The sequence below is a fragment of the Mytilus trossulus genome, chromosome 8, assembly GCF_036588685.1.
Source record: "Mytilus trossulus isolate FHL-02 chromosome 8, PNRI_Mtr1.1.1.hap1, whole genome shotgun sequence".
Lineage (NCBI taxonomy): Eukaryota > Metazoa > Mollusca > Bivalvia > Mytilida > Mytilidae > Mytilus > Mytilus trossulus.
The window spans coordinates 11,660,983-11,688,469 of record NC_086380.1 but is presented as its reverse complement, the minus strand read 5'-3'; the positions used below and the strand labels follow the sequence as shown (position 1 = coordinate 11,688,469).

Sequence of the window (27,487 nt, the reverse complement as noted above, 5' to 3'; positions counted from 1 at the left end):
ATATTTAATAACTTTATTGAAAGTCATAGAAGTAAATTCTGTCTGGATACAGACCCGTTGCATGATGGGATTTGTAAACTAATGGCGGCGAAGGGCACCAACAATGGGGTGAACATGTTTTGATGATAACTTGTATACAAATGGATACGCAGAATTCCCCCAGTCCTTCGCAGTTTAAATTATACTTTCATGCAGCTCAATTTACTATACTTGGATCATGACTATAAAACGAAAAGGTTAGTTTTGCACCGTACCTAGTAGTATTACTAGCTAATTTAAGTTGTTGACAAAATAACAACAATAAATAAACTGTGAACAGCATAATTCACTGCATGCAGTATTAGATTTCATACCATTTAGTAAAACATGTGATACATTTGTTTAATAAGAGTGTTTTCTGATTATAAAACTGTGAAACAAAGCTAGTCATATATTGTAGTAATTGAGGTAACCAAATTAGAATCTTGACCCAATTCTGTGCCTCACAACAGCATGTTCAGCCTTGTTCTTCATCAATTTTTTTCCCAGATAACTAATATCTCATTTATTTCTGTATATTTATTTATTTCATTTATTTCAAATTTGATGTGTAAAGATCATTGAAGATCAAGTTGTCGTTTTAACTTTTGGTTTTAATAATAATAAGATTGAGATTAAAGTGTATTATTTTTGTATATATTATTTTTAACTCTGCATATTTTCCCTGAATACAACAACAACAATTTACAACAATTTTATTATTTGTCAATCAAGACCCCCAATTAAAGTGTGATATCACAGATATTTTTTTTACAAGGGTCCTGAGTTCAATTTTTAATTATTTATTATATTTTATTTATCTCATTTATGTTTAGTTCCCTATTGAAAATAAAGTTCTTAAATTTCATGAACACAACAGCCTTGGTGGATTTTGCTTTTCCTCCAGCCCACCCATGTCCACCTATAATATCATTTTTTGTAAAAAATAATGATTACAAATCTGCTTTTTTCAATTGACTGAACACGTAGTGGTACTTGCCAGTCTTTTGATTAAACAAAAGAAATTGCATTCCCACTGCTTTAGGTGGACAAGTTAGAAATTTTGCCCACCAAGTGCCCACTCCCACTGTTGGCGGGTGGTAAAGTAAAGTAAAGTAATCTTTATTTAAAGTCGGGTTGCATATATATACATAATAACAATGAACATGAGCTCTTAAGAGCTCTTTAACCGACTGATATTAATAAACAAAACATACATGTAATAACATCAGACACACATACAACACAAACATGCAAACAGACAGCACATATATATATATTAATACATAGATAGCACATGCAGAATAAAAGCTAAGCAAGATAGATTAAAACAAATGTCTAATATCAGCACATATACAGTAGCACATAGTATTTATATAACAGTAGCACATGCAAACTTAAACACTTTAAGCACAAACAAAAGACTGCATGCAGCTATAGCAAAGGTAATGCATAAGCAAAAGAAATAAATGGCTAAATAAAAAATAAAAATAACAGCAAAAAAAAAAATAAAACATTGAAAAAAAAAAAAAAAACAAAAAAAACAAAAAAAACAAAAAAACATTTTCTTGGGCAAAGCAAAAATTCACCTGAGCTGTAGTATAAATATATATTTATACAAATGTACGGTAAATGGACAGAAAGTCACAGGAAATAAAATCACAAATTTGATAGGATTAAAAGTCACAAATAATTTGTTGACAATTGTTTGAATATATATCATGTATATACATTTAACATGTATAAGAGAGAGATCTTGAAATATTTTCTTTTCATTACATTTTCATTTTTAAGTTAAGGAAATAGTTCATAAGCCTTGATAAATAAAAATATATCAAATGTTAATCATGCAAAGGATACCTTTTTTGACACAATGGAGCTATTAAATAACAAGCCGTGTTCCTGTGACTTTCTGTTCTACATTCATATATACATCATGTACATTGTACATGTTGTACACATGAGTCAGGTTGATGAGTAAGTATAAGATTATTTTGTTATGTTTAGTTTTCATTTTGTTTTTGAGTATTTTATGACTTGATTTCTTCCCTTGATTCATAGTCAGCTGTAAAATGTAAATGATTACATTTGCAATTCATGCAATTAGCACCCAATTTAAAAACTCATGTATGGTGATTAGATGGGATATTCGTGATATTTTGGTGTTGAATTAAATACCTACTAAACATCATGAATGTAAAGCTGAGATGAAAAATTTAATACATAAAAAACTGAACTGGCCTTTTTGGCTCCACAACTATATATATATCAATGGACATAATATCAGCCATTTGACATTTATTTTATGTTAAAGAAATCCATCTTAGGCATGTTGCTACAAAATGAGGAAAAGGGCATGGTGCATGAAACGTTTTAACCAGAATTTATAATGTTGTGGAACAGTTGGATGTAATACAAATGTAGTTACAAAAATTATTCTTTTATTTATAGATTTTCAAAAGGCTGCTGCCTTTTTACATGAATTTCTCCTGAAGCTGAATGAGGAATCAGAATGTGCAGAACTCAGGGATGTTCTAAATTTAGCACTGCTACAGTTACAGAAATACTATCGCCAGCTGCAGAATCGATCACAAGACAAAAATGTAACAACTTTATCACTAACTGCAAGGGGATTAAGTCCCATGACACCGTTTGTGGATGCACCAGACAAATTTCAATGGAAATGGCTAAACTTAGACAGTATAAAAAATATAACTGGTGTAAGGACAGACGAAAGTATGAACATAACTGTGTTACCTCCCCTGATTGATGCTACAAAACAAGGAGATTATCACACTGTAAAAGAATTGATAGCTGATGGTAAATATTAAATTCTATAATGTGTAGCAGGGATTTCATTATCTTAATTATGTTGACTGGTACATTCTTACTTGTAGCTATAGGTGGTACTTTTCCATCCAATCAATAAACATCTCACAAATGCCTTATATATGTATACATACATTACAAAAAAAAATGAATTCCTATCAGTAGCATAAAAGAGTAAAAGAACATTGATTTTCATGAAAAGTAAATGCAACTATTGAAGACAAGCAATTAGAAACACTATATAGCTATGGGAGATAACTCATTACATCTTTTTTTTTCCTGTACCAGTTATCATGGTAATGCAAACAGATACCTATTTTATTCTAATAACATGGTGAGCTTATAATTTTATATTGGTTTTAAATATCTTATTTCAGATCCATCACATGTTGAGGAAAGAGATGGCACTGGACGTACACCTTTATATTATGCTATACATTTTAAACACATGGAAATTTTACATCACTTATTGGAAAATAGCTGTGAAGTAAACACTTCAGCACATGGTAAGTTAAACAAAACAGTATTCATGGTATTTTATGAAATAATTAATAAATATGTTATATGTACATCAGAATGATCAAAATGCACTTATATATTTACAATACAGAGAGAATTGTAAAGGCATGTTAGGCTGTACTTAACATTGCTTAATTGCAGTGTTGACCCGTTCTAGATAATTTGATCTGGTCATATCAGTGATGTCATAATTTATGAACGCATGTTGATAAGTTTGACCCGGCATTGCATATCAAATTTGAAGAAAAATCTGTAAGATAAACATATTCACAAGTTCTATTTAAATTTTGTTATATAAAAAAGAAGATCTATGTGGTATGATTGCCAATGAAACAACTAGCTTTCTGTTTATGTAATATCAGGTACTACAGTATTTGAACTTTTTAATAGAACTTTTTTTAAATGGAATACATGTACAATGTTTCTGTGCGTTTTCTTGTGTACAACAAATTTTAAGGTGGTTTGTAAATAAATCAATTTTTCATTCAAGAGGTATAAATTAAACACACCATGCTATGCATGTATCAGAATTGTGTAATACATGTATAAAATATAAGTTAAAATGTAAACTCAAATATTGTTTCAGATGGATCAACTGCCTTACACCAAGCTTGCCATGATAGTAATCATGTAGGACTAAGTTTGTTGCTTCAGTGTGGGGGAGATTTTACTATCCAAGATACACAAGGGAGAGCACCCATACATTGGGCAGTAACTACAAAGACAACAGAATGTCTTAAGGTAAATTGAGATACTAGATATATTACTGTGGATTCATTTATTTTTCGTGGGTACCAATTGTTGTTGATTGAGGGAATCTTGTATTTTTGTGGTTTTGCAGCAGTCTCTGAACAAGCCTTTAGAAAATTTGTCATTCGTTGAACATTTATTTTTCGTGGTTCACCTTTACCCACGAAATCAATGAAAATTTGTATCCCATGAATAATAATGAATCCATAGTAAGTCTCGGACAAGGATAATACAATGTAAGAAATACATCGGATTTATTTCATTTCCTGGTTTAATGTGTAAGTAAGCAACAATCATCTTTGTTGATGGGATCAAGGGTTTGGGAAAAACTACTGTAACATTTTTTTGTTTTTGTCATTTACTGACATTACTGTTACAGTGTATGGGGTTCAAAGCAAATCTGTAATCATGAGGATTAATACTGGATGATCAAGTATAAATTTTCTATAGATTTGAAAATGTATGGGTATTTCCTGGCTAAAATCTCTACAAAGGACCCCAAAATGAGTAGTAGCCAAGAAACTGAGTCTAATACTTGACAAACGCCTTGACCTCCTGTTTGTTTATACCGGTTGTTAAGGAGTCTTTGATTTTCTTTTTATTTAGAAGGCACCTGACTTGAGCTCTCAATAGGTGTCATACCGCCATTTAAACCATTCAGCATCAAGAACATATTGATAGTCTAGCTACATGTACCCTTACAAAACATAGTGCTTTTGATGTTTTTGAGTAACTTGAACTAACACACAAACAAATGTTCCCCAATGAAAATTTTGCTGAATGGGGTATAGGAATGTAATCACATAAACTTCTTCCATCTAGCTGTAGTCTGTTAGATGTATACTGAGAGGACATCCATTTGAATCTTTACATGGGTCCTTACATATTCGCATGGCACGATTTCTGCCACTACTAAACATACTCTCTTTGCCCAGTGATAAACCAAATTATATCTAGAGTCCCATATTCTGGTCTACTCACTTTGTAGAATATTATCGATGTTTTGTTGAATGTGTTCTTGTCATATCAGAATTGATGTTCATGAAATATTTGCCATTGGGCGATCATAGGATTCATGTTGAATGTGTTCTTGTCATATCAGAATTGATGTTCATGAAATATTTGCCATTGGGCGATCATAGGATTCATGTTGAATGTGTTCTTGTCATATCAGAATTGATGTCCATGAAATATTTGCCATTGGGCGATCATAGGATTCATGTTGAATGTGTTCTTGTCATATCAGAATTGATGTTCATGAAATATTTGCCATTGGGCGATCATAGGATTCATGTTGAATGTGTTCTTGTCATATCAGAATTGATGTTCATGAAATATTTGCCATTGGGCGATCATAGGATTCATGTTGAATGTGTTCTTGTCATATCAGAATTGATTTTCATGAAATATTTGCCATTGGGCGATCATAGGATTCATGTTGAATGTGTTCTTGTCATATCAGAATTGATTTTCATGAAATATTTGCCATTGGGCGATCATAGGATTCATGTTGAATGTGTTCTTGTCATATCAGAATTGATGTTCATGAAATATTTGCCATTGGACGATCATAGGATTCATGTTGAATGTGTTCTTGTCATATCAGAATTGATGTTCATGAAATATTTCCCATTGGGCGATCATTGGATTCATACCAAACATTATTCAATCAGGCAATGTTGTTCAGTGGTCTAATTCAAAATTATTTTTGATCAATTCTGTTTCATATGTTGCAAGTATAATATATATCTTTGTACAATGTACATGTGTTTGAAATAAATAAAAATAAAAACTGTTAATTACTACATTTTAAATAAAATGTAAAATCCCAAATGTACAGAAAATAAGTACTTTTTTAAGAAAATGTAATTTAAACAATCATGCAAAATGCTTGAATACATGCATGTTAATTTTTTCATTCATTAAACAGTAAAATCCTTTGTAAATTTTGTGAAAATGATGTACAAAATGTACATGTTCAAATTATATGTGAAGAAGTAAAGCAGTACTTTAACTTGTCAACATGGTCAAGTAGCTATTGTGTGGGAAAAATGTCACAAACGGAAATACTTTCAGTAACAAATAAACAAATCATCTTAAGTATGGAAAACTCTACTTGAAAACCGGTATTTATACAATTGCCTGAAGATTTAAATCTCTTGTAAAATGCATGAAACGTAAGCCATTAAATACACGTAATGTGATGTAAATATGTATGAAAAGATGTTGAATGTTGTTTATTTGTAAAGTATTACACAAAAGGTACAATTTTCTGTGTAAGGAATCTGAAGGGGCCAACTTGAAAGTCTAAGGATTGTTAAATGTTGATTTTGTTCAATGTTCAATGACATTTAAAAAGATAAAAGTAAAATTTCTACCAGTTTACCTTTGGAAAATTGCCAGATATATATTGTTTTGGTACTTTCAATCAGAAGTTTTATTAGCTCAATAGGTAAAAGTAAACTTTTCAAAACAAATTCATGTATATGTTAATAGTTTGGAATCCTATCAAACTTTATAAAACATTACGTTCATCTCAAATGAATTATGAATATCAAGCCAAAAATGTATTTTGCTGGCTACAATATATATGAATTAGCGCAGGTGTACTGTATTTAAACCTTGAGATAGATATGGTCTTATAATTATGTTATTTAAATGGTACTATTTGTGTCAAGTGTTTAAACCATGTCAATGACCATATCTAACAATAAGACATTTGTATGATACGGGATATTATCAGACAATGAGCCAATATCTTCATTAAATGATCATGTGTAATCGTTTAACAGGAATGATGGGGAGAAAAATATAATTTGAGTTTCTATTTATACAAGAAAGATGTCAACCTGGAAGATCTTTTGAAAAAAGCAAAATTTTGTAAATTTTATTGTTTTGGAGACATCATGGTCCTAGGCAAAAAATTTGGTCACCTTTATTATTCTGTTTAATCTTTATTTATTTTATGCATGAATTGTTTTTTCTCAATCTATTTTCTGTTTTAATCTTGTTTGTAGTGTAATGAAATTAGCTGGTACTTCTCTATTATGATTAATTTAGATTATCTAATCTAATCCAATTCACTTATAATAAAATTATGTGTACATGATGAATTGTTATTGTTATAGAAAATAATACACCTAACAACCAAACTGTGAATTAAAATCTAATAATAAAATTTTTGAAATATAAATAATTGAGATTTAAGAAATATTTATTGATTTGAAATTAATGTAATTCATGTAATTGTCGTTAAACTGTTGTTTAAAAGACTTTAAAGTAAGCCATTGTATTGCTAAATAATTATGGAGAAAACAAATGCACCCCATTGACAATGTTATTCTTGTTCATGTTGTTTGTTGCCTCATTAGAAACTGATGGTGTGATTATTAATTTAAATCCCATTGAAAAGGTGATTCTTTTTTGTAACCGACTGTGCTAGGGCTGTATAGCCAGGCAAGGTTGTTAAAAACTCCAATCATCTTTTATTGTCACTATTAACACCTTGAAGTTAACTGTTTAAAGGATTTGCTGTAATAAAAAGACAGACATTTCTTGTATAATTCAAAATGTGGTTAGAACTTAGTCTTAATCTTTATTATTGTAACTTTTGAAGCAAGGAGGAAGTTAAAAGCTTTGTTTGTAAAATTAAACATAATAAACAAGGTTTTAAATTTGATAAACACATAATGTATAACGGTCTAAAGGGTATTAAAAAATATTAAAAATAATAAGAGCAGTGCCGGTCACAAGTTAGGAAAATTTAAAGCCCCATTAAATGATATTACAAACGTAGATTAATAAATCCACGATTAATTAAAAGTTTATTTATCCATGTCACAAGTCTGGAAATATTTAATATTGTTATAATAGAAATATTACTGGCCATATTTTGAATGTTTAAAATTAATCAGTGCCACAGAAATTTGAAATTCAATTTATCATTTTAGATATTGAATGGAAATAACAACAGCTTATATATAATAATCAATCATACCCTGTTCAGGTGAAAAATTTATGAATATTCAATTCATTCTGATAACATTACAGTATTGTACAAGGTTGTAATTGACTTCTAAAACATTAAAATTTCTTTTTTTAAATTCAAATATCTGTAAAACCTTTTATTTGTGATGGTATACATAAAATTTGAATGACTGAATGTCATACATGTACAGCAAAAGTTTATATAAGATGATATGAATAAAGGAGATGTTGGGTATATATCAATTTGACAGCAAACCCACAAAGCAAATAACTACGAGACAAAGTGGAAAGGGATTAATATTTTTATATCAGTTGCAAAACTTTTTTCCCAATGAACTATAAATAAATATGGTTAAATTAACCATGAGACATCTCTATTTGGGCAACACACAGTCTGAAAAAAGAGATAGACCATTTACTGAACATAAATATTTCAATGATCAAACAGAAGAACACCATCTTTCCAAATTCTCAAAGTAACAGAAAACATATAGCAAAAACAGGTTTATAGCTGACTATCAGTAGGGGCTTTGCTGAATTGTTGTTGGCTATACAGTCACTTTACAGTGACCTATAATTGTTAACTTCTTTGTATATATTTATATAAGGTTTAAATGACTTGATCATGAATTGTGTAGATTTGTTGTTTTAATTTTTTCTTTTATTACACGATATATATCTTATATTTTCAGTATTTGATAGCCAACCAGGCAGATGTCAATGTAAGAGACAAAGATGGATTGACACCATGTATGTGGGCATGTCGTCTGGATCATATTAAACATTTTGAACTATTGACCTCATCAAGATCCTTCCGCCCAGAGGAACATGATGGAATTGAACGAGATAATGGTGGAAGGACTTGGATGCATTGGTCTATTAGAAGAACAGAACCTCTGGAATGTTTACAGGTTTGTCACAAGACTGAGTTAAAATAAGATTGAATGGGATTCTTTTGATGGTTAAGAGATTAGGAACAATATACTCTTTATCAAAGCAATATGGTACCTGTCGAAACAGATGTTTGAAATCCTAGCAATAACAGGGTAAAAATATGCCAAACTCGACTATCACAGTAGTGCTTCTCTTATTGGGATTTCAAACACCTGTGCTGTTGATAACACGTCATCTGCATTGAAGAACAAGTGAAATTAAAAACGCATTAAACTTTTGCTTTTAGTATAACTGCTGGGGTTGTTGTCTCCTTGACACCTTCCCCTTTTCAATTTATAATTTTAAGATACATTTAAAACAACATTTTTTGGTAAATCTACTGAAGAAAACATTTTTTTATAATATTGTGCATAATTAAAAATTAATGTTTTGCTAATTCAAAATTTTCTTGGAGCAAAAATATCTTAAAGTAAGGTTATAATGGGCAAAATGACATTAAGGTAATTTTAAGGATGTCATATTCACCTTACCATGCTTACTGAAATTGACCATCTGACAAGAATTGTGATGGTGGCATAAAGCAAATATATTGAGGAACATTTCTCCCCCCCCCCCCCCCCCCCCTTCATGTTATTACTAGGATTATGAAATAGGCAATAATCAAACAGTCAATCAAGCAATTAAACATTTTCTTAATACAAAATTGTTGCACTTATTTTTTCTACTACTGTTTTTATTTCAGACTTTACTGACAGCAGAAACAGCCACTATACAAGATGAAGATGGCAAAACAGTATTACTGCTAGCTGCTGAAATGGGTTAGTATATTTGTATATAAAATGTTATATAGAACATTGCTAAAGAGTCCTATATCTTCATACAATTGATATCTCTTGCCTACTTATTGGTTCTTTCATTTCATCGCTACTTAAAAACTAAGAAAATTGCTGTTGACTGGAGCACATTTTGTATGTAGCATGGATGAGCTTTATATTAAAAATGTGTGCACTATCAACATTGTAACATATAACCAAGCATTCAATTCACATGCATATATAGAAATAAAATAATTGATGTTTTGTTTTAATTCATCAAATATTTAGAACAATTTGACAAAAGAAAATTTACAACCTATTTTATGTAAAAAAAAAAATGAACTAAAAACAAATATGTAACACATCAGCAAACGACAACTACTGAATTACAAAATCCTGACTTGGGACAGGCACATACATATAGAATAAGGTGGTGTTACAGTCTCTTTTAATGCCATATACATAGTTGTGAAGGAATTTCATTATAGCATTTGTTCTTTTATTATCATCAATTATAAAATGTTTTTAATTAATAGGTTCCCTGTTAGCTTGCAAGATAATAGTTGAGATTGGAGGCTATAATCGTGTGCACGACAGAGATAATCAAGATAGAACTGTGTTACATTTGGCAGCCATTGGTGGTCATGGTGACGTCGTTAATTATCTGTTGGACAAGGGAGGTAATAAATACTGTAGTTATGCATCAGACAAATAAAATACAGTATAGGTATTTTTGATTGCTTAAACAGGTCAGGACCACTACCTTATATAGAAATGCATAAATTAGCATACTTATGTTCTCGCACATGTAATTGTTTATTTACATGTGACGCAATTTATTTTTACCTAGGTTTTTGACCAATCCACTAAATGAGTAACAATGCATGATGGACTACTACGTGTTTACAATCAACCAAGAACACGTGTTATTTACTGAAATACAACACATTTTTTCGTGCAATGCGGGATTCACAATTTCGCTCAGTTTTTCATTTTGTGTATCCTCATTTATAGTTCGTGATATAAAGTATTACTTCCATGCTCAGATTAACGAAGAGTTGTTTCTGTGCGAAGAAAACAGGGTTTGAAATACCCGATATATAGCCATTAACATGTCTGATGATGGCACAGAGATTTCATGTATTCGTCTACCAGACAGCAACGAAACAACAGCGAAAAACACAATTACCCATGAGAAAAACTTACTAGTGTAAGAATAAGCCGTCGATAACAGCCAGTGCCAATATTCACGAGTACAGCAATTTTCGTATAGATAATTAAAGGCAAATGTGTGATCCTTGAATTTTGTGTTCGTAAAAAAAGGCGAAGAAGTATTTATTTTTGTCAGCTGTTCCCTTTGTTTTCAAGGTAGTGAAGTCAGCAACTGTAGTTTCAGTTTGTTCGTTTTTTAACAGGCTCGTACTTTAAAAAAAAAATCATTACAGCTGATTTCTTATACTTGCAAAGTAAAATTTTGGTTGGCTTGCTTGCTTTGTTTGTATAGTTGTTTATACAAGCTTAAAACTAAATAAATATTGACATCTTTAAACAATATATCATATATATATAGGCATAGTTTAACTTGTAGATTTTATATTTTGTACAATATACAAACAAAGCAAGCAAGCTAACCAAAGTTTTGGTCTACATGCATTAGGAAATAAGCTGTAATAATGTTATCCATATGTATGTGCGACAAGGTGGAAAATTTTATATGTTTTGTGAAAATTGCAGGGTTGGACCTATGATAAAAAAAAAAGAAGATGTGGTATGATTGCCAATGAGACAGCTGTCCACAATTTTTTAAGAGACCAAAATGACACAGAAATTAATATTTATAGATCACTGTACGGCCTTCAACAAAGAGCAAATGCCATACCGCATAGTCAGCTAAAAAAGGCCCCGATATGACAATGTAAAACAATTCAATTGCAAACGAGAAAACTTACGGCCTTAAGTATATAACAAACTAAAAATTGAACGAAAAACAAATATGTAACACTTAAACAAACGACAACCACTGAAATACAGGCTCCTATACAATATTTTTTTTTGATGGGATAGATTTCTTCTCCTTTGATATATTTAATTGGGCCGGTTTTTTGTTTGTTGTTGTTTGGATTGTTTTACACAAGTTATTTTTTGGTCATTTATAGCTTACTTAATTTTTCAGTATTGAACCTATGACTGCTTATATATGGAAGTATGTCTTTGTTGGAAAGATGTCTCATTTTGGCACTCATACCTCATCTTATTATTTCTATATACAAAGCACGTTTTAGAAAAAAAAAATAATAGGTAATATGGCACCCACTATGGTCCAGAAACTTTTGATATTGGAGATATTTTACATATGTCAACAGGACAGCAGCCGAACGATAAAAAAAACCTCTAAGGTATATTTTGTGATGAAATTAGAAACAAACGGATATTATCAATGGATGAAACATAAAAAATGAATTGAGCTATATACCGTACCCGCTCCAGGAGGGTGGGGGTTCCGGGGGATGGACCCCTTTTTTTGAGCGATCAGTGCATTTGAATGGGGACATGTAGTTGGAACCCCCTCCCCTTTTTAAAATGGCTGGATCCGCCTCTGCCGCTTTCATAACACTTATTTTTAGCATACTGAATATTAAGATGTTCTTACTTTTAGTTCAGGTCCTGATAAAAAAAAATACACATTCAGTACAGAAAGAAGTGTTTCAATGAAAGTTTTTGTGTTTTCTAGGCAGAAATGATTTTGGAATGACATTATACCGGTTTAAAAGAACTCAAATGATTTTCTTACTTGACAGTGTTCACTTCATTGGATAATTCACTGTTTCATGTCGTGAAATTAATGCAGGTTCAATTCATAACAATGCACAAAACCGGTTCAACTACTTTTGCAAAGCGAAAAAGAAAGTCGAATCTTGAAGCCAGTAAACAATATTTTTTTAATCTGAGCATGCAAATTGAGGATTACGTTATATATTTTACATTAAATATATTTGCAGAATAAAAACATTGAAAATAAGAGTCCCAGACAATATATTAGTTGACTGTTTTCCCACTAATTCCACGTGTTTTAAGTAGTAGTTTACTCGTAGTAGCCCACAATGCATTGAAGTTCATTGAGTCGATTGGTCAGTTTTTCAAGGCCATATTGGCCTTGTGTTTTGGAAATTACTATGCAAATATATTCTGACGTCAGAAAATCTAGAGTTCTCGACCTGTTAAATATGAAAGAAAAAAGAAGAATCTAATCATATTATATTCTGACTGGAATGTTACACATCTTGTAATGTAGATCAGTAATATGAATAATTTTGTTTTAAAAATATTCAAATTGTTTTTATGAATACTATTATTTAAAAATAAGTATTTTACTGTCATAAGACATTGTCCATTTGTGGCTGATCAGTATATGGAAGGTCTTCATCAATGAGATGAGTGTTCCTGTGATAATCGTTACAAGTTTTAAAAGAGTATTTGCAGGATTATAAGTTATAGAATGTAAATGACAAGTCACATTATTATGTGGATGTGTGAACATTTGTAAAAAACAATAACAGGTTTCCATACAAATATTGTAGATAACAAATGGTCAGCATAAAATGTCAATTTATTGACATATATTTTAAAACTCGGCCAAAGCTTACATTTCAGTCAGAATGAATTTCGTCAGAAAAAAATAATATAAACAAGAAGGTGTGGTATGATTGCCAATGAAACAACTCTCCACAAGAGACCAAAATGACACAGATATTAACAACTATTGGTCACTGTATTGCCTTCAACAATGATCAGAACCCATGTTTGCTTCAATGAAAGAAGAGAATTACAATGCTACTATTCACTTAAAATTTGACCTTTCAGTTTGCTGCATTATTAATTTAATAAAATTGTTAATGTCTTGTTTCAGCTGAACTGGAGGCGAGGGATAAGTTCAACATTTCGCCATGGGACTACGCCAAGAATAAACAGTTACATTATTGTCAGTTGATTATAATGTCACATCAGAGACAGAGATTAAAAAGTAATCCCACAAGTCCTCTACCTAATGGCCTCGGTCTGAGTCTTGGCAGTTTAAACGGGTACATGAACGGTGATGATTATGATCACATGATTGTAAGTTAACATGCTAGTACATGCTAGTACATGTAATATGCATACATTTTATACCTTTGTTTAATGAATACTGTAGAAACATTAATTTTTCGGGGGGGGTTAAAATTTTGTGGTTTGGTCTCTCTATAAGATTTTATGGGGATTTAATTACGTGGTTTCCTTAATTGTAAGTGATATTATATGAATGTTCATGGGGGTTTTAATTTCGTCCAAAATTTCTGCTTTTACAGTATACTGTGGATTCATTTGTTTTTAGTGGGTACCATTATTCGTTGTTGGAGGAAAACTTGCATATTTGTAGTTATTCAATTTTGTGGCTTTGGAAAAGTCTGCATACATTCCTTTAAAAAATTTATAATTTGTTGAACATTAAAAATTTGTGGTTCTTCTGTACCAACGAAATCCATGAAAATTGGTATCAGACAAATTATAATGAATTCTCAGTAGTTGAAAAATTTGAAGGTTAAATCCTTTTGGCATCTATTGCAGACACAGAAGATTTATGTTGGCAACTGAATATATTATATCCAATATATAAACAAAGATGTGTCTTATAGACATATGATTTCTGGGAATGGTAAGCTAAGAGAAAACATACTTTGAATTTTAATCAGTGATGTATTTGTGCCATGGTATTTGTTAAAATAAAAGTGTATGCAAAGAGTATCATTAAGAAAATACATGTTGGAAAACAAGTCAGTTCATTATGAAGCTTATTTTAAATTGAAGTTTATATTTTTTCAGAATACTCAAGACAGTTTTGATAATATGCCAATTACTCCACCTCATCCTCCCAAACGACCAAGGACAGGGAGACATCCAATCAGAAGATCCCATAGTTTGACTTCTCCTGACAGAGGGCGCTCTTACATTCCAGCAGACCAAGAAAGACTTATTATAAGTGCTGGTGGAGATCTCCAACAAGGGAGATCATCCTTAACAAGTGACAGACCTAACTCCTATTCTAATAGAGAACAGTATACAAGAAGGGAACCAGGGAGAGAAACAGGGAGAACAAATGAAAGAATAGAGGTTTGTTATCAAGATTTACAGTAGTTGAATGGACCATTAAGGTGGTATCTAACACTTTCACCAAAAATAATTTGGCTCGTTTAATTTTCATAAAATTTTGTGAAAATATTTACTTTGACCCTTTAACAAAAAAATAAAAATTTCAAAAATTTTGAACCAACCATTTTATCATAAAAATTACACCACTTTGATCATTGAGAAGCTTAATATTCCCTTTACAACACAATGTAATTAAAATGTTTAGCTGATTTTACAGAGTTATCTCCCTGTAGTGTTAGGTACTACCTTATCAGTTGGTTTCTTAGGTTAAACATATTTAGTTATAGTGGATTGGGAAACACGTTTTGCAACTTATATTAATCCCTTTCCCCATTGCGGGTGTGAGTGCTGTCTTGTCGCGACATAAGCCTGCTCTTTTTAGAAATCTACAAGTGTGTCTGTAACGTGCAAGAGAAATGGCTCTCTCTTAACACAGGTCAGCCATTTATCATTCTGACAGACTTGTTGCTTTCTTGTTGCCTTAGTAACCCATATTATTTTCATGCCAAATTTTAAGCTCTATCTCTTAGTAATACTTTAATGGCTTGATTCTTTGCAAAGTTCAAATGTTTGTAATTTCTTTATCAGGTATGGTATGTCAAATAAAACTTTATAAAATCTGAATAAATGTAACCCTTTTGCATGATTTACTTGTACATAATGAGACATATTTTGTTTTAGGTATGCACATCTGAGTTCAAATGATTGCTTTGCTTTAAAAGTACAATGTTTTATAATCAGGAAAGCGTATGTTTTAAAAGTACAATGATTTAAAATCAGGGAAGCGTAAAAACAACTTAAAAAGGGGTTTTCAACTGCAAAGAACATGTAGAAGTGCCGGATTTATCAAGTTTATGTATGTATTCAATTTTGCTGCAAAGTATGTATTTCTGTGTACGCAGTTGTATTTTGTCTCAAAACTTTATATAATTATTTTTGCAGGTTTCATTAAATCCCAGGCAAACCTCTGCAGATGGCAGAATACCTAGTGAACATAGAAGGAGAGATGATAACAGATTTGACCATCCAAATGGTCATAGGCGGTCAGATGATAATAGATTTGACCATCCCAATGATCATAGACGGACAGAAGATAACAGATTTGACCATTCAAATGATCATAGGCGGCAGGAAGATAATAGATTTGCCCATCCAAATGATCATAGGCAGACAGAAGATAACAGATTTGAACATCCCAATGATCATAGGCGGACAGAAGACAATAGATTTGACAATCCCAATGATCATAGGCGGACAGAAGACAATAGAGTTGATCCTCGAAGTGATGATCGATTACACCATTCGAACAATAGATTTGAATCTTCTAGAGACAATAGGTTTAATTCTGAAGAAGGATTAGACTCAGCAGATGGTCGTTTTAATTCAACTGTTGATAGTGGATTTCATTCAAACGTTAATAGACGATTAAATTCCACTGGGGATGGACATGACGACCGGAGATTTAATTCTGAATATGAAGTGCTAGACCGACCTAATGATGTCGATATGGAAGATGATAATAGATGTAAGTAATTCAAGGTTTAGTAAGTAATTCAAGGTTTAAGGAATAATTTAATAAAGAAATTTAGATTAATGCCCAAAAAAAACAACAATGGGGAGTTTAGAACTTATCTAGGTTGCTTACCTAAAACACTAAGTATATTATTATAATTAAATTGTCCTTTGATTGTAAAATATTTTATAAAAGCAGTCACTCATTTAATTGTATCTTAATTATCAAGACAAGACAATTTGCTGGAAAAGTTGTTAACATTCTTGTTTGTTGGTTTTGGTTGGATATTTGTCTCACTGGTAATCATAACACATTTTATTTTCATATACAGGTGTATCTGAAATAAAAAAAAATAGAAATATAATCTTTTGGGTGGCTTAATCTTTAAGTCATGTTCTAGATTTCATTTTGTTTTACCTGCCAACATCATTTCTATTTCATAAGCCTTTTGCAACATTTGTGCTTTTAAATAATAAAATACTTAAACTTCAAATGTTTTAGAAAATATTTCCATAATGGATCATAATGGACATCAATATTTTCTATTTTTAGCCAATCCAGACGATGACATTGATAATGTCAGTGTTGGTGGAATGGATGTATCAGATATCGAGGATGATGAGAGAGGTCCTCCCATGACATCACGGAGGTCAGATACGAGGTCAGACACAAGTGGGTCAGTGCACCATCCTCGGCCACCACCTAGAAAAAATCAACAGAAATCCTATGCACAGCCTTTGGTATGTTGTAATTTAGCCTTCTTATGTGTAAAGTTAACCAATAAATTTTTGTGAGCATTTTTTTTTTTAAAGTAGAAAACTGTTTCAAATATAAATCCTCATGAATTAATATGCAAAACTTTGATTTTTCATTACTGAACTACATCAAGAAACTTTGAGAATTGTGAAATTAAATTGTTGCAAAATTAGCTAGAAAAGGATTAACTCTTTATAAAGTCTCTATGAAAGTAAAATTGAGAATGGAAATGGGGAGTGTGTCAAAGAGACAACAACTAGAATATAGAAAAAACAACAGCAGAAGGTCACCAACAGGTCTTCAATGTTGCGAGAAATTCCCGCACCCAGAGGCGTCCTTCAGCTGGCCCCTAAACAAATATATACTAGTTCAGTGATAATGAACGCCATACCAATTTCCAAATATGGACCATAATTTGGTATTCGGCCTTTGTTTTCTTTTTGTATCCTTTTTTATAAGTTCTAAAATTTTAACTTTTATTTTGTGGGTTGTGTTGGTGTTAGAATAGTATGAATGGAACAATTGAGTTTTTTCGAGAAAAAATTAATACATTTTGATTCACCGTTTACGTTACATGAAACCAAACAGGAAACCAATCTTTATTTTCTTTATTTTGCACATTATAATTCAAAAGGCATAAATAAACACCATTACTAGTGTTACTTGCTTCATGTTAATATTTAAAATCTATTTTCAATGTTATATTAAAGTTTTTTTTAAAACTGACAAGAAACCATAAGAAACAGAAAGCATTTTTTTAGTTTTATTTTATTGCAAAATCTGCTTAAAATAATCTGAACAGTATACTTTTTCTTAAAATCCATCTTAAATGTAACAGTATTATAAAACTCCTAAATATGTGCTTGTTTTGAAAACAATTAGTACAATTTATTCAGAATATTCCATATTTTCTTCATTGATACAGGATACCATAATCGTTGTATCTTGATGTTTAAGCCAAAAAAATGTATTTATATTTGGTTTTGATATTCCAGTTATATACAATTTATTCCAAATCATTGGCAATGTAACATTCCATAAATCCAGTAAAGAAAAAAACTTTTAACTTGGAATTAAAATCTTTAAAAATAGGCACAATGTGATACTTGTGACCTGTACACCATCTACATGGTTTCCACATTTTAACCTACTTTAGTGGGCTAAAATCAATAAAGTACTTCCTTTCAAGTCATGCATGGTAAAAGTTTACTTCTCCTTTGACAAGTTTATTGCGTTTCTGATAAGTGTTTGCAGAACATGAATAAAAAATATTAATTAAAAACTGTGACAAAGATTCCAACTTTGTACATTCCAAGTGTAACGGTATATTAACATGTATTTTTTATTAAATTATATTTATTCACCTAAAATATCCAGTAATATTTACTGCTGAAGTTAAATCAATCCAACGAGCATTGGTACAATGATAAGAGACGTAATTTTGATTGATTTTTCCAAGGACTCTTCACGTCATTATGGGGAAACGAAGTGTGTTCTAACGTCTGTCAAATATGAAATCGATTTTGTCAAGTCATTGGGCATTTATTTTCACACAGGATCGTATGTAATATTATGCACATAAGAAAAATAACAGACCACCAGCGCAATCTCTTTGACAATTGTATTTTCCTCTTTTAAACAAGACGAAACAAGTCTACAGATTATGTTTGCTAACATCCCGTTGGAAACAAAAACAATGTTTAAACCTAGTATTTCGAACATCTGGCCGTAATGGCGTTATCACATGTTTCACGTATGACCGGAAATGATTAGAACTTAAGGACAAAAACAATTTTAATAAATAACTGGACTTCTGTTTCGTGTGAAATGTAATGCATAACGATAACGTAATTTTCTTACTTAATTATTACGAAGATCAAAACAAGAATGTAAATCATCTCGGATTTACCTGTTTGAACATCTCGCGTTAGTTCATATTTGCATATTGTTTTTAAGAATTCTATTACAACAAAGCAGATTACATCATCTAAAAATTGCGTTACGAAATCGGACACAAAAATCACGCCACTTTTCTTACATCTGCTACATAAATACTTATAGTTCTCGGCATTTTCTTCTCACTATTCTTATTGGTCGATGTTCTTTGTTATTTGAAAGCAAAAGTTACGAATTTGCTGGTGACTATTATCTATAAATCAGTCAGCGTTATGCTCTTCGGAAGCAAAAAGTAACGTGAGAAACAACACAAAAATACGGTTGTAGAATCTTTGAAATTCGTATATTTTAATTTTTTTTCTAGGGATGAGTAGCATACACTTGTATGTTGATAAAAATAATGGCATCTTTAGATGCAGTTACAACTTTTCTTACAGTAATTCACATTTTATCACTTTTCTATAGTTATAGGAAACGTAGCCCAATAGCAAATTATGGTCCATATACACAAGAAACTAAAATTTAAATAATACAAGACTAACAAAGGCCAGAGGCTCCTGACTTTGGACAGGCGCAAAAATGCGGCGGGGTTGAACATGTTTGTGAGACCTCAACCCTCCCCCTATACCTCTATCCAATGTAGAAAAGTAAACGCATAACAATACACACATTAAAATTCAGTTCAAGAGAAGTCCGAGTCTGATGTCAGAAAATGTAACCAAAGAAGTTTTTTTCAGTCTTTATGTCTTTATGAATTTTTATTAAGGCTACTCAGTTTGCAAATGTAAACTTTTATATAACTTTAATATAACAAAAATTGTAAATCCCAATAAACAATGAATTACTAACTTAAGATAAAAAAATGTTGATGACCAAGAATAAATGATGTTTATACATGTTATACACTCACTTTCCAGAGTAGAAAGTATAATATTGGAAGTTGAAATGTATGCAAAGACATTTATGACTAAAATAAGTCTATTCCTTGTATAGATGACATTAATTTCAGTTACTGTGGAAGCTAAAATGTAGATGGCTTGAAATTGTATTTTAAGAGGTAAACATGTTCTCAATCAAGATACATATTGTACGTCTAAGAATAAAATTTTAAGTAGAGTTGTTTTTATGTTTGTTAATACAATGCTTTGTTAAAACCTTTTTATAGGAGCCTCCATACAGACAGCAAAGCTCATCACAAGATTATAACGAGTACCCAGATGATAGAAGGGATAATTTCCGTCAAAATGACGTTTTAAGTCGTTCTGACGGATTCCCAAATAGCCGACAGGATAATTTTCCTAAAAATAGATCAATGGAGTTCCCTGGCAACAAATCTATGCAACCAATGCCTCCTTCAAAATTTAACCAAAGAGTTATTTCCCCTAATTTCAATCCTCCATCGAACAGTAATACTGACAACTTTCCGCCAGGGAAACCTAGGCCAGCACCAAGGCAACCAAGTATGCCTAAGCCACGCCCACCTCCACGAAGAACGCCGTCCCCCACACAGCCTGGATCTAGGGATCAGATATACAGTCCACCACTGTCCAGTCAGAGCAATGACTTACCTATACAGAAACCATCCCCTCCACCTCCAATAGATTCAAACAGACCTGATTCTGGCTCTAAACCTCCAGGTTTGTTATATTCACATACTTTGGATTCAGTATAATTTGTTGGATACCAATTTTCGTGAATTTTCGTGTGAACAGGTGAACCAAGAAATTAAATGTTCAGTGAATACCAAATTTGTCATGGGCTTGTATGCATAGTTCAGCAAGACCACGAAATTAAATATCCACGAACATGCAAGATTTCCTCATTCCATGAAAATTGGTACCCATGAAAATAAATGAATCCACAGCATTGGTTATCATGAGGATTTTAATCAATTAAACTTGTATGTATGACAAGGTTAAATAAAATGTACATTCTGACACTTGCATACACACCTGCTGGAACAATCAATAGTAATTCTGATGTTAAAAAAAATCCCTTTTACATGTTTGTAATTAGAAAGTATCATTTAAGAACTAACAAATAATATCTAAAAGAAGAAGCGGTATGATTGCCAATGAGACAACTGTCTACAAGAGACCAAATGAAACAGACACCGTACAGCCTTCAACCGTATACAAATAATAATGCAATGCCAAGTTTAAATATTATATTCTTATAAAAAGAAATGATAATAACTCTTAATAAACAGCAGTCAAACCACTAGATATTGCTACAGGACCATTCATAGAGCATTTTTAACTGTGCTCTTCAACATATAAAGAAATGTGTCCATAAGCCAATCAAAACTCTTCAGATGAGTTGTGAACAAATATAATTAACACCACCAAAGATCTGTCTTCAACAACAAGGAGACAGATTTATAAAAAAAAATTTCGGAACTTTGATCTGAATTTCATATTTAAATTTCATGTAACATTGTACTAATTTAAGTTATTATTTTTCATAACAACTTATAACAATGAATTATTGTAGGTGTTGTAGAAGGAAGACGTATACCACCACCTATGTTAATGCCATTAGAAAATGCACCAAAACCTCCAATGCTAAGTATCCTCGATAGAAAGACAGAAAAGAGGAAGAAGAGAAGAAAAAAGAAAGAAAGGGATCAAGAAAGGGAGAGGGAACGAGATTTGGATCTGAAATCTCCACCAATGGATATTGAACCTCCCAGGGGATATGCTGCCCCACTCCATCCACCCCCCTCAGCAACATCCCGACCTCCAAGGGCACAGTCTGGTGTTCCTGCTCCAAAGTTCTCCAAACAACCACCTCAGAGGCATGAACAAAGGTTAGATGAGAACAATATAAAAAAGAAGATGTGGTATGAATGCCAATGAGACAACTATCCACAAAAGACCAAAATTATACAGACATTAACAACTATAGGTCACTGTACCGCCTTCAACAATGAGCAAGCCCATACCGCATAGTCAGCCATAAAAGGCCCCGATAAGACAATGTAAAACTATTCAAACGAGAAAACTAATGGCCTTATTAAAAAAATGAACGTATAACAAATATGTATTATATAAACAAACAGGAACCACTGAATTACAGGCTCCTGCTTATAAGAAAAAATATTATGAAAAAAATAGTTGACTATTATAAATAAAACTAAGGATACAGTATACTGAATAAATTATTAACAATTCAAGTGCTATACCCCTAAATTGATTAAAATAAGATTTTTTTTCTACGTTAAGTGTTAATTCAGATTAAACATATTTCCATATATCATAATTTATACAGTGAATGAGTGATGGTGATTTTATGAATTTGCCTGATCGAAAGCAATGGCACTTCTTTGCTTAAAATTTTGACTTCTTTTTTGTCACAGAATCTAGACACATTAACATATATAGTATGAGATCTCTATTTTGTGTACATTTTCTATTCAATAGTTATCAGTGGTTATCCTAGAGTGCATGCCTACCTTTAATCCTTAAAGCTTCTAATTCTAATTTTATCCAGAATCCTAAAATGATTTATTCAAATATTCCTATAATTTATAGATTGGTTTATGAGAGCATGGATGAAGAAATAAAAGATGACTTCGAACCACCAAAAATAAATGGCCATGCTGTTCCAATAAAAGAAGGTCCTCCAAAATCTGGAAAGCCTGTCCACCGTACACAGTCATTGGAGAGTGAAGATTTAGAAATGGAATTGATTGGCCAGTCTTATGATACAATTAATGAAGAAGATGATCAAGCTGGGCCATTGATACCTCCTCCTAAAGGATTTGGTACTCCATCTAAATCTCCATCGGGGAGACCACTCTCACATTCTATTCCACAGGTATGAAAATTATTTATTTAGAAAGTTAGAAATTATATCAATCCTCTTTCAAGAGAGATAGTTGATTAACAATACCTTGATCCAAGGGAACCACAACTTTGGTCTAGTGGTGTGCTCACCGTGAGTTTGGAAGATTGCTGGGTCCATCCCAGGTCAGGTAAATCCTAAGATTTTAGAATGGTTGATGTTGCCTCTCTGCTAAGGAAATAACATTAAAAAGTTAGAACAATGACTTGAACGCTCAGAGTCCAAATTATGTGTCCAGGAAGGTTGACATTGTAAACTAGCATTTAAAAAATCATCTTCAGTGTGTGGTGTTAGTATAAATCAGGTTCATATTCATATCGCATTAATTTGTTTTTGTCTGCTATTGAATTTGACTCTGGACATTAAAAGCTATCCATCACCATTGTTTATTCAAGGATAATTACATTGTAAGTCTATTCAAATGCTTCACATTGATTCTTAATTTATCACATAAAAATATAAATGTAATTTACAATTAGTCAGTAATTTAAAACTTTAGGCAGCACCAAGATTTTATGCCAAAAAAACTTTTAAAATTCAAACAATTTGCATCCAAACATTTTACAAGGTATAAGATCTTTTAAATTTAATGAAATGACAAGAAGTAACAACTTAATGATGAGAAGACTGGTCATGTTGCAATAAAACTTAAAATATTTCTAATTGAAATAATGCACGAAATAACAAGATATTTTTTTCAATATAAATACATGAAGATCTGTAATAATGAAAATGTAGTCGGCTTAGTTGACTCAGTATATAATTTTAAACAGGATTCTGATATTTCTCCGTAAGTAGTAAAAACATTGCATGGTTAGGGGTTAAGACTGAGAGCATGAAATATATGTATTTGTTTTTATAATGTTGTATCGCCTCTTTAAAGGAGCTTTATCTTTTATTTCTTCTGTAAAGGTTATTGGTTTAATCACATTAATTAGCATAGAAAATACTATTGTACATGTACAAGTTTGGTTTGCATGCCATATTCAATCGTAATTTATCTATTTGAAAATTAATGAAATACAATTTGAAAATATTGAAATACTGTTGTAACTAGAATATAGTTTTGTATCATAAAAAAGTGACAAAATATTTACGTAATAAAATGTACTGACTTGAAAAGGAATTAAGCAATGTTACGACTGATTCAGTGACAGTACAAAATGCCTATAAAATAGACAGACATAATTACTTAAGATTGTGAAAGCAAACCTTTGCTTAAGTGGTTTCATTCATATTTGAATGTAAGACAGTTGATTTCTTTCAATGGCAGAACTTCCTGGATTTATGAAACTTTGACAGTTGGTCAGTTAAGAAATGAATTTTAAAAAATATGCTCATCTCTTTCTTGAATTGAGGTTAGCTTCTTTCTTTTCTATTCGTGAACTGTTCAGTTGTTCTACTTCCATGCTATCTTTGTTTCTTGTATATTCTGTTTTTATGCTAAAGTATACTTAGATTTTCAAATAATAACAGATCTTTGCTCAGAAAACATGATAAAAGGGGTGTTTACTGGTTAACCTTGTTTGTCTTTTTATGAAATTTATATAAATATGGAGATGTGGTATGAATGCCAATAAGAAAATTATCATCCAGAGACCAAATAACAAAGATGTTTCAACAATAGGTATGGGCTTCAACAATGAGTAAAACTATACAGCATAGCATGCTATAAAGGGCCCTACATATCAAATGTGAAAAAAACACAGATGAAAAAACCAACTGCCTGATTTATGTACAAAACAACAAACGAAGAACTAATTAAAATGATACGCAGTTACAAACAATAGACCTGAAACTACAAATCAATACTTCGTGAAATTTGGTAACAAGCTTTGCGAAAACATGCTTTACTGTGTGATGCGTTTTTCCATTCATCTGATATCAACTGACTGTTTACCAAATTATTATAGTGGTTGTATCATAAGTGATCATTGAGCATTAACTTATATTTTAGCAAATAAGCATATAGTGTTTAGATTTGATGCCATATTCATTGAAATTTGAAGTTTTTGGGCAAAATAGTGTTGAGATTGCATTTGAAGGATATTTTTTTACTTAAAGTTATGACGGAGAAACTGTTTCAATTAGAGAATGACTGGCACTAACTTTTCACTAACTTTGATTTTAACCCATGATCATTGTGATGTAGTGAAATTCCAATGAAATAATCAAAACTCAACTGACAATTACTACCAATATAAATCAAATTTTACTCTAATCTAACCTAAAAATTGCAATGGATATACATTCACATTGAAATACTTTTCATTTATATTTCACCAAAAAATTATTTTTCAGCCCAAGTTTTATACTTATATTCCTCTTACACTCTTTTGTTAGAAAAATACTTGATTTTTGGTTTAGAAAAAGTTAAAAAAAACAACGGTCAATCATTTCAAACTCACTAATTTAATCCATATTTAGTGTATTTATTTTTGAAAATGGTCAGGCCAGCATGGGATACTTTTAAATGTATTAACCAAGCATCAGTGTTCTACTTCAAAATATAGTATTAACAATGTCCTAGATATATTGATGGATTAAACTCTTGGTTAACTTCAATTGCTAGACTCTAGACTATTATAATCAAAGTTTTCAGTTGTTGGTGTTTCTGCATGAGCTTAAAAATGTTGCATTTAAAGTGTATGAAATGAAGTCTAATAAATGTATCAAAATCATTTTCAAAAAGGAAATAGATAAATAAAAACATTATATTGTCCTTGTCCAGAATTGTTCATGAAAATCATTTCATCACAAAAATTGAAATTGAAAATTGTTTATACTTTAACACGTCAATGGCCAGCTCGTTGATATGTAAAAAAATAACATAGTCAACAGAAACCAGTGAATTTGTGATGCTTGAAGTTGAATGCAGAATTTACCATGTAAAATATGACAATTTTAAAGTGTGTTTGTGGTAATGACTAAATGATGCATTTAATGACTGCTAATTTAAACCCTTTATGAATTGTAGGACAACAGAACAGCAAGAATGACTCCTACAAGTGCTAAACCTCCACTTCCGCAGTCTGGTAGATCCAGTGGACAGTCAGGCCGTACCAGTGCATCGTACCGAAGGAAAAGTCCTTCACCTCATCGGAGATCACGCCCACCTACAGGGGGACGTTCTAGCAGTACTTCATCATAGTTTTATAATTAGTTTTTATATTCCGTCCATATTACAATGACTAGTCTGTATATGTTATTTATTTATTTGTGTATTACAGAATATTGGAATTTCCTATTGAAATTCTTAAAAAAACTTATTTATTTAGTTAGCATTTTCTTCACAAAGTTTAATAAAGTTTTAAATCTACATTCAGTTGTAACTAACCCATGGTTCCACTAGAACTTAGAAAAGAAATTAAGAAAATGTGAAACCAATTAAGGTTTCTTTTTTAAAGAAATAACTGGATTGTTTCCCTTTAGATTAATGGAATTAGATGGTAGTTGCATCATCAAAATGATGATAGAAAATAGGAGTTTTAAAATTAAAGGATTGTTTGTCCCTCTGTTTCAAAATAACAATCTGTTTTTTTAAGACTATGATAAATTGAGAGTTTGTAGACAACAAATTTAAAAAGAAAACATGTCCTTGTTTTTTAGATATAATTCTAGGCACATTTAGTCTTTCAAAAAGTAAGAAAAAAAAGGCCAGGAGGTTATTACATTTTTGGGGGGGATATGACCTTTATTGGGACCCTGGGATCAGGTGTTTTTAAGCTCGGGATTTCGGAATTGACCCTTTCGGGATCTGTGAATTCTATTTTTCGATTTTTCGGGACCTCAGGATTTCATATTCTTAAGCCTGGGATTTCAGGATTTTTGGATTTTAAGCCCAGTATTCAGTATCAGGGCCCCTCCTAACCCCCCTCATTTTTTTAAAACTACAGCTAGGATTCTGAATCTGTTTCAAATCGTTTAAAACAAGAGTAGCAAACAACCCTAAATAAAATTAATTGATAAAACAATTATTTCATAACTTAAAAAATATGATTAGTGTGAATTTTGAACTAAAATATTGAATATAGTTGGGAGAAACAGTAGAATCAGCAAATTGCCAATGTAAATTTATGGTTTGTAAATGTGCTTTAAATGTTAGAACATTTATATTTTTATACTTTGTTAAACTGTTAAAATATGTTTAAGATTTATATGTTATTTATTTACAACCCAATCTTTGTTAAAAGAGGATATATATATTTACACACAATTACACACATACACTAATATATATGTACATATAGATAATTATTTTTACTTTAATTTTCTTGAAGGAATTGTCATACAGTTTTAAAAAGAAAAGTTGTATTTTTTAGTAGATAGTGATTGTAACTTGAAAAAAAATCTAGCTTGTAAATTTAACTCTAAAAAAATACTATTTATTTTACTCTTTTTAAAACAAAAACAGAAACTTTGGTTTTCAAGCTTTGTAATTATGAATGGCTTTCTCTGGCTACCATGTATGTTTTAATAA

The 27,487-nt window shown here is 31.2% G+C and overlaps 1 protein-coding gene across 3 annotated transcripts; it reads left to right on the top strand.

The window, feature by feature from the left end:
- Nucleotides 1-71: 71 nt before the first annotated feature.
- On the top strand, nt 72-27,036 carry LOC134728295 (histone-lysine N-methyltransferase SETD1B-like). Of its 3 annotated transcripts, XM_063592854.1 has the most exons (16): nt 72-236; nt 2,470-2,838; nt 3,225-3,353; nt 3,953-4,107; nt 8,796-9,014; nt 9,740-9,815; nt 10,349-10,492; nt 13,720-13,925; nt 14,670-14,957; nt 15,939-16,521; nt 17,062-17,249; nt 20,327-20,798; nt 21,655-21,970; nt 22,695-22,980; nt 23,781-23,797; nt 25,985-26,190. In XM_063592854.1, exons 1-16 carry the CDS (start codon nt 218-220, stop codon nt 26,004-26,006), a joined length of 3,489 nt encoding a protein of 1,162 aa, XP_063448924.1. In that variant the 5' UTR covers nt 72-217; the 3' UTR covers nt 26,007-26,190. The 3 variants fall into 3 exon arrangements, with proteins under 3 accessions (XP_063448924.1, XP_063448922.1, XP_063448921.1); XM_063592852.1 differs by lacking the exon at nt 23,781-23,797 and having other exon boundaries at nt 17,071-17,249; nt 25,985-27,036; XM_063592851.1 differs by lacking the exon at nt 23,781-23,797 and having other exon boundaries at nt 25,985-27,036.
- The last annotated feature ends 451 nt before the right edge of the window (nt 27,037-27,487 follow it).

Coding starts and splice junctions, on each gene's coding strand:
- LOC134728295 (XM_063592851.1), top strand. Junction 4,108..8,795: donor AGACAACAGAATGTCTTAAG/GTAAATTGAGAT, acceptor TTATATTTTCAG/TATTTGATAGCCAACCAGGC. Junction 16,522..17,061: donor TATGGAAGATGATAATAGAT/GTAAGTAATTCA, acceptor TTCTATTTTTAG/CCAATCCAGACGATGACATT.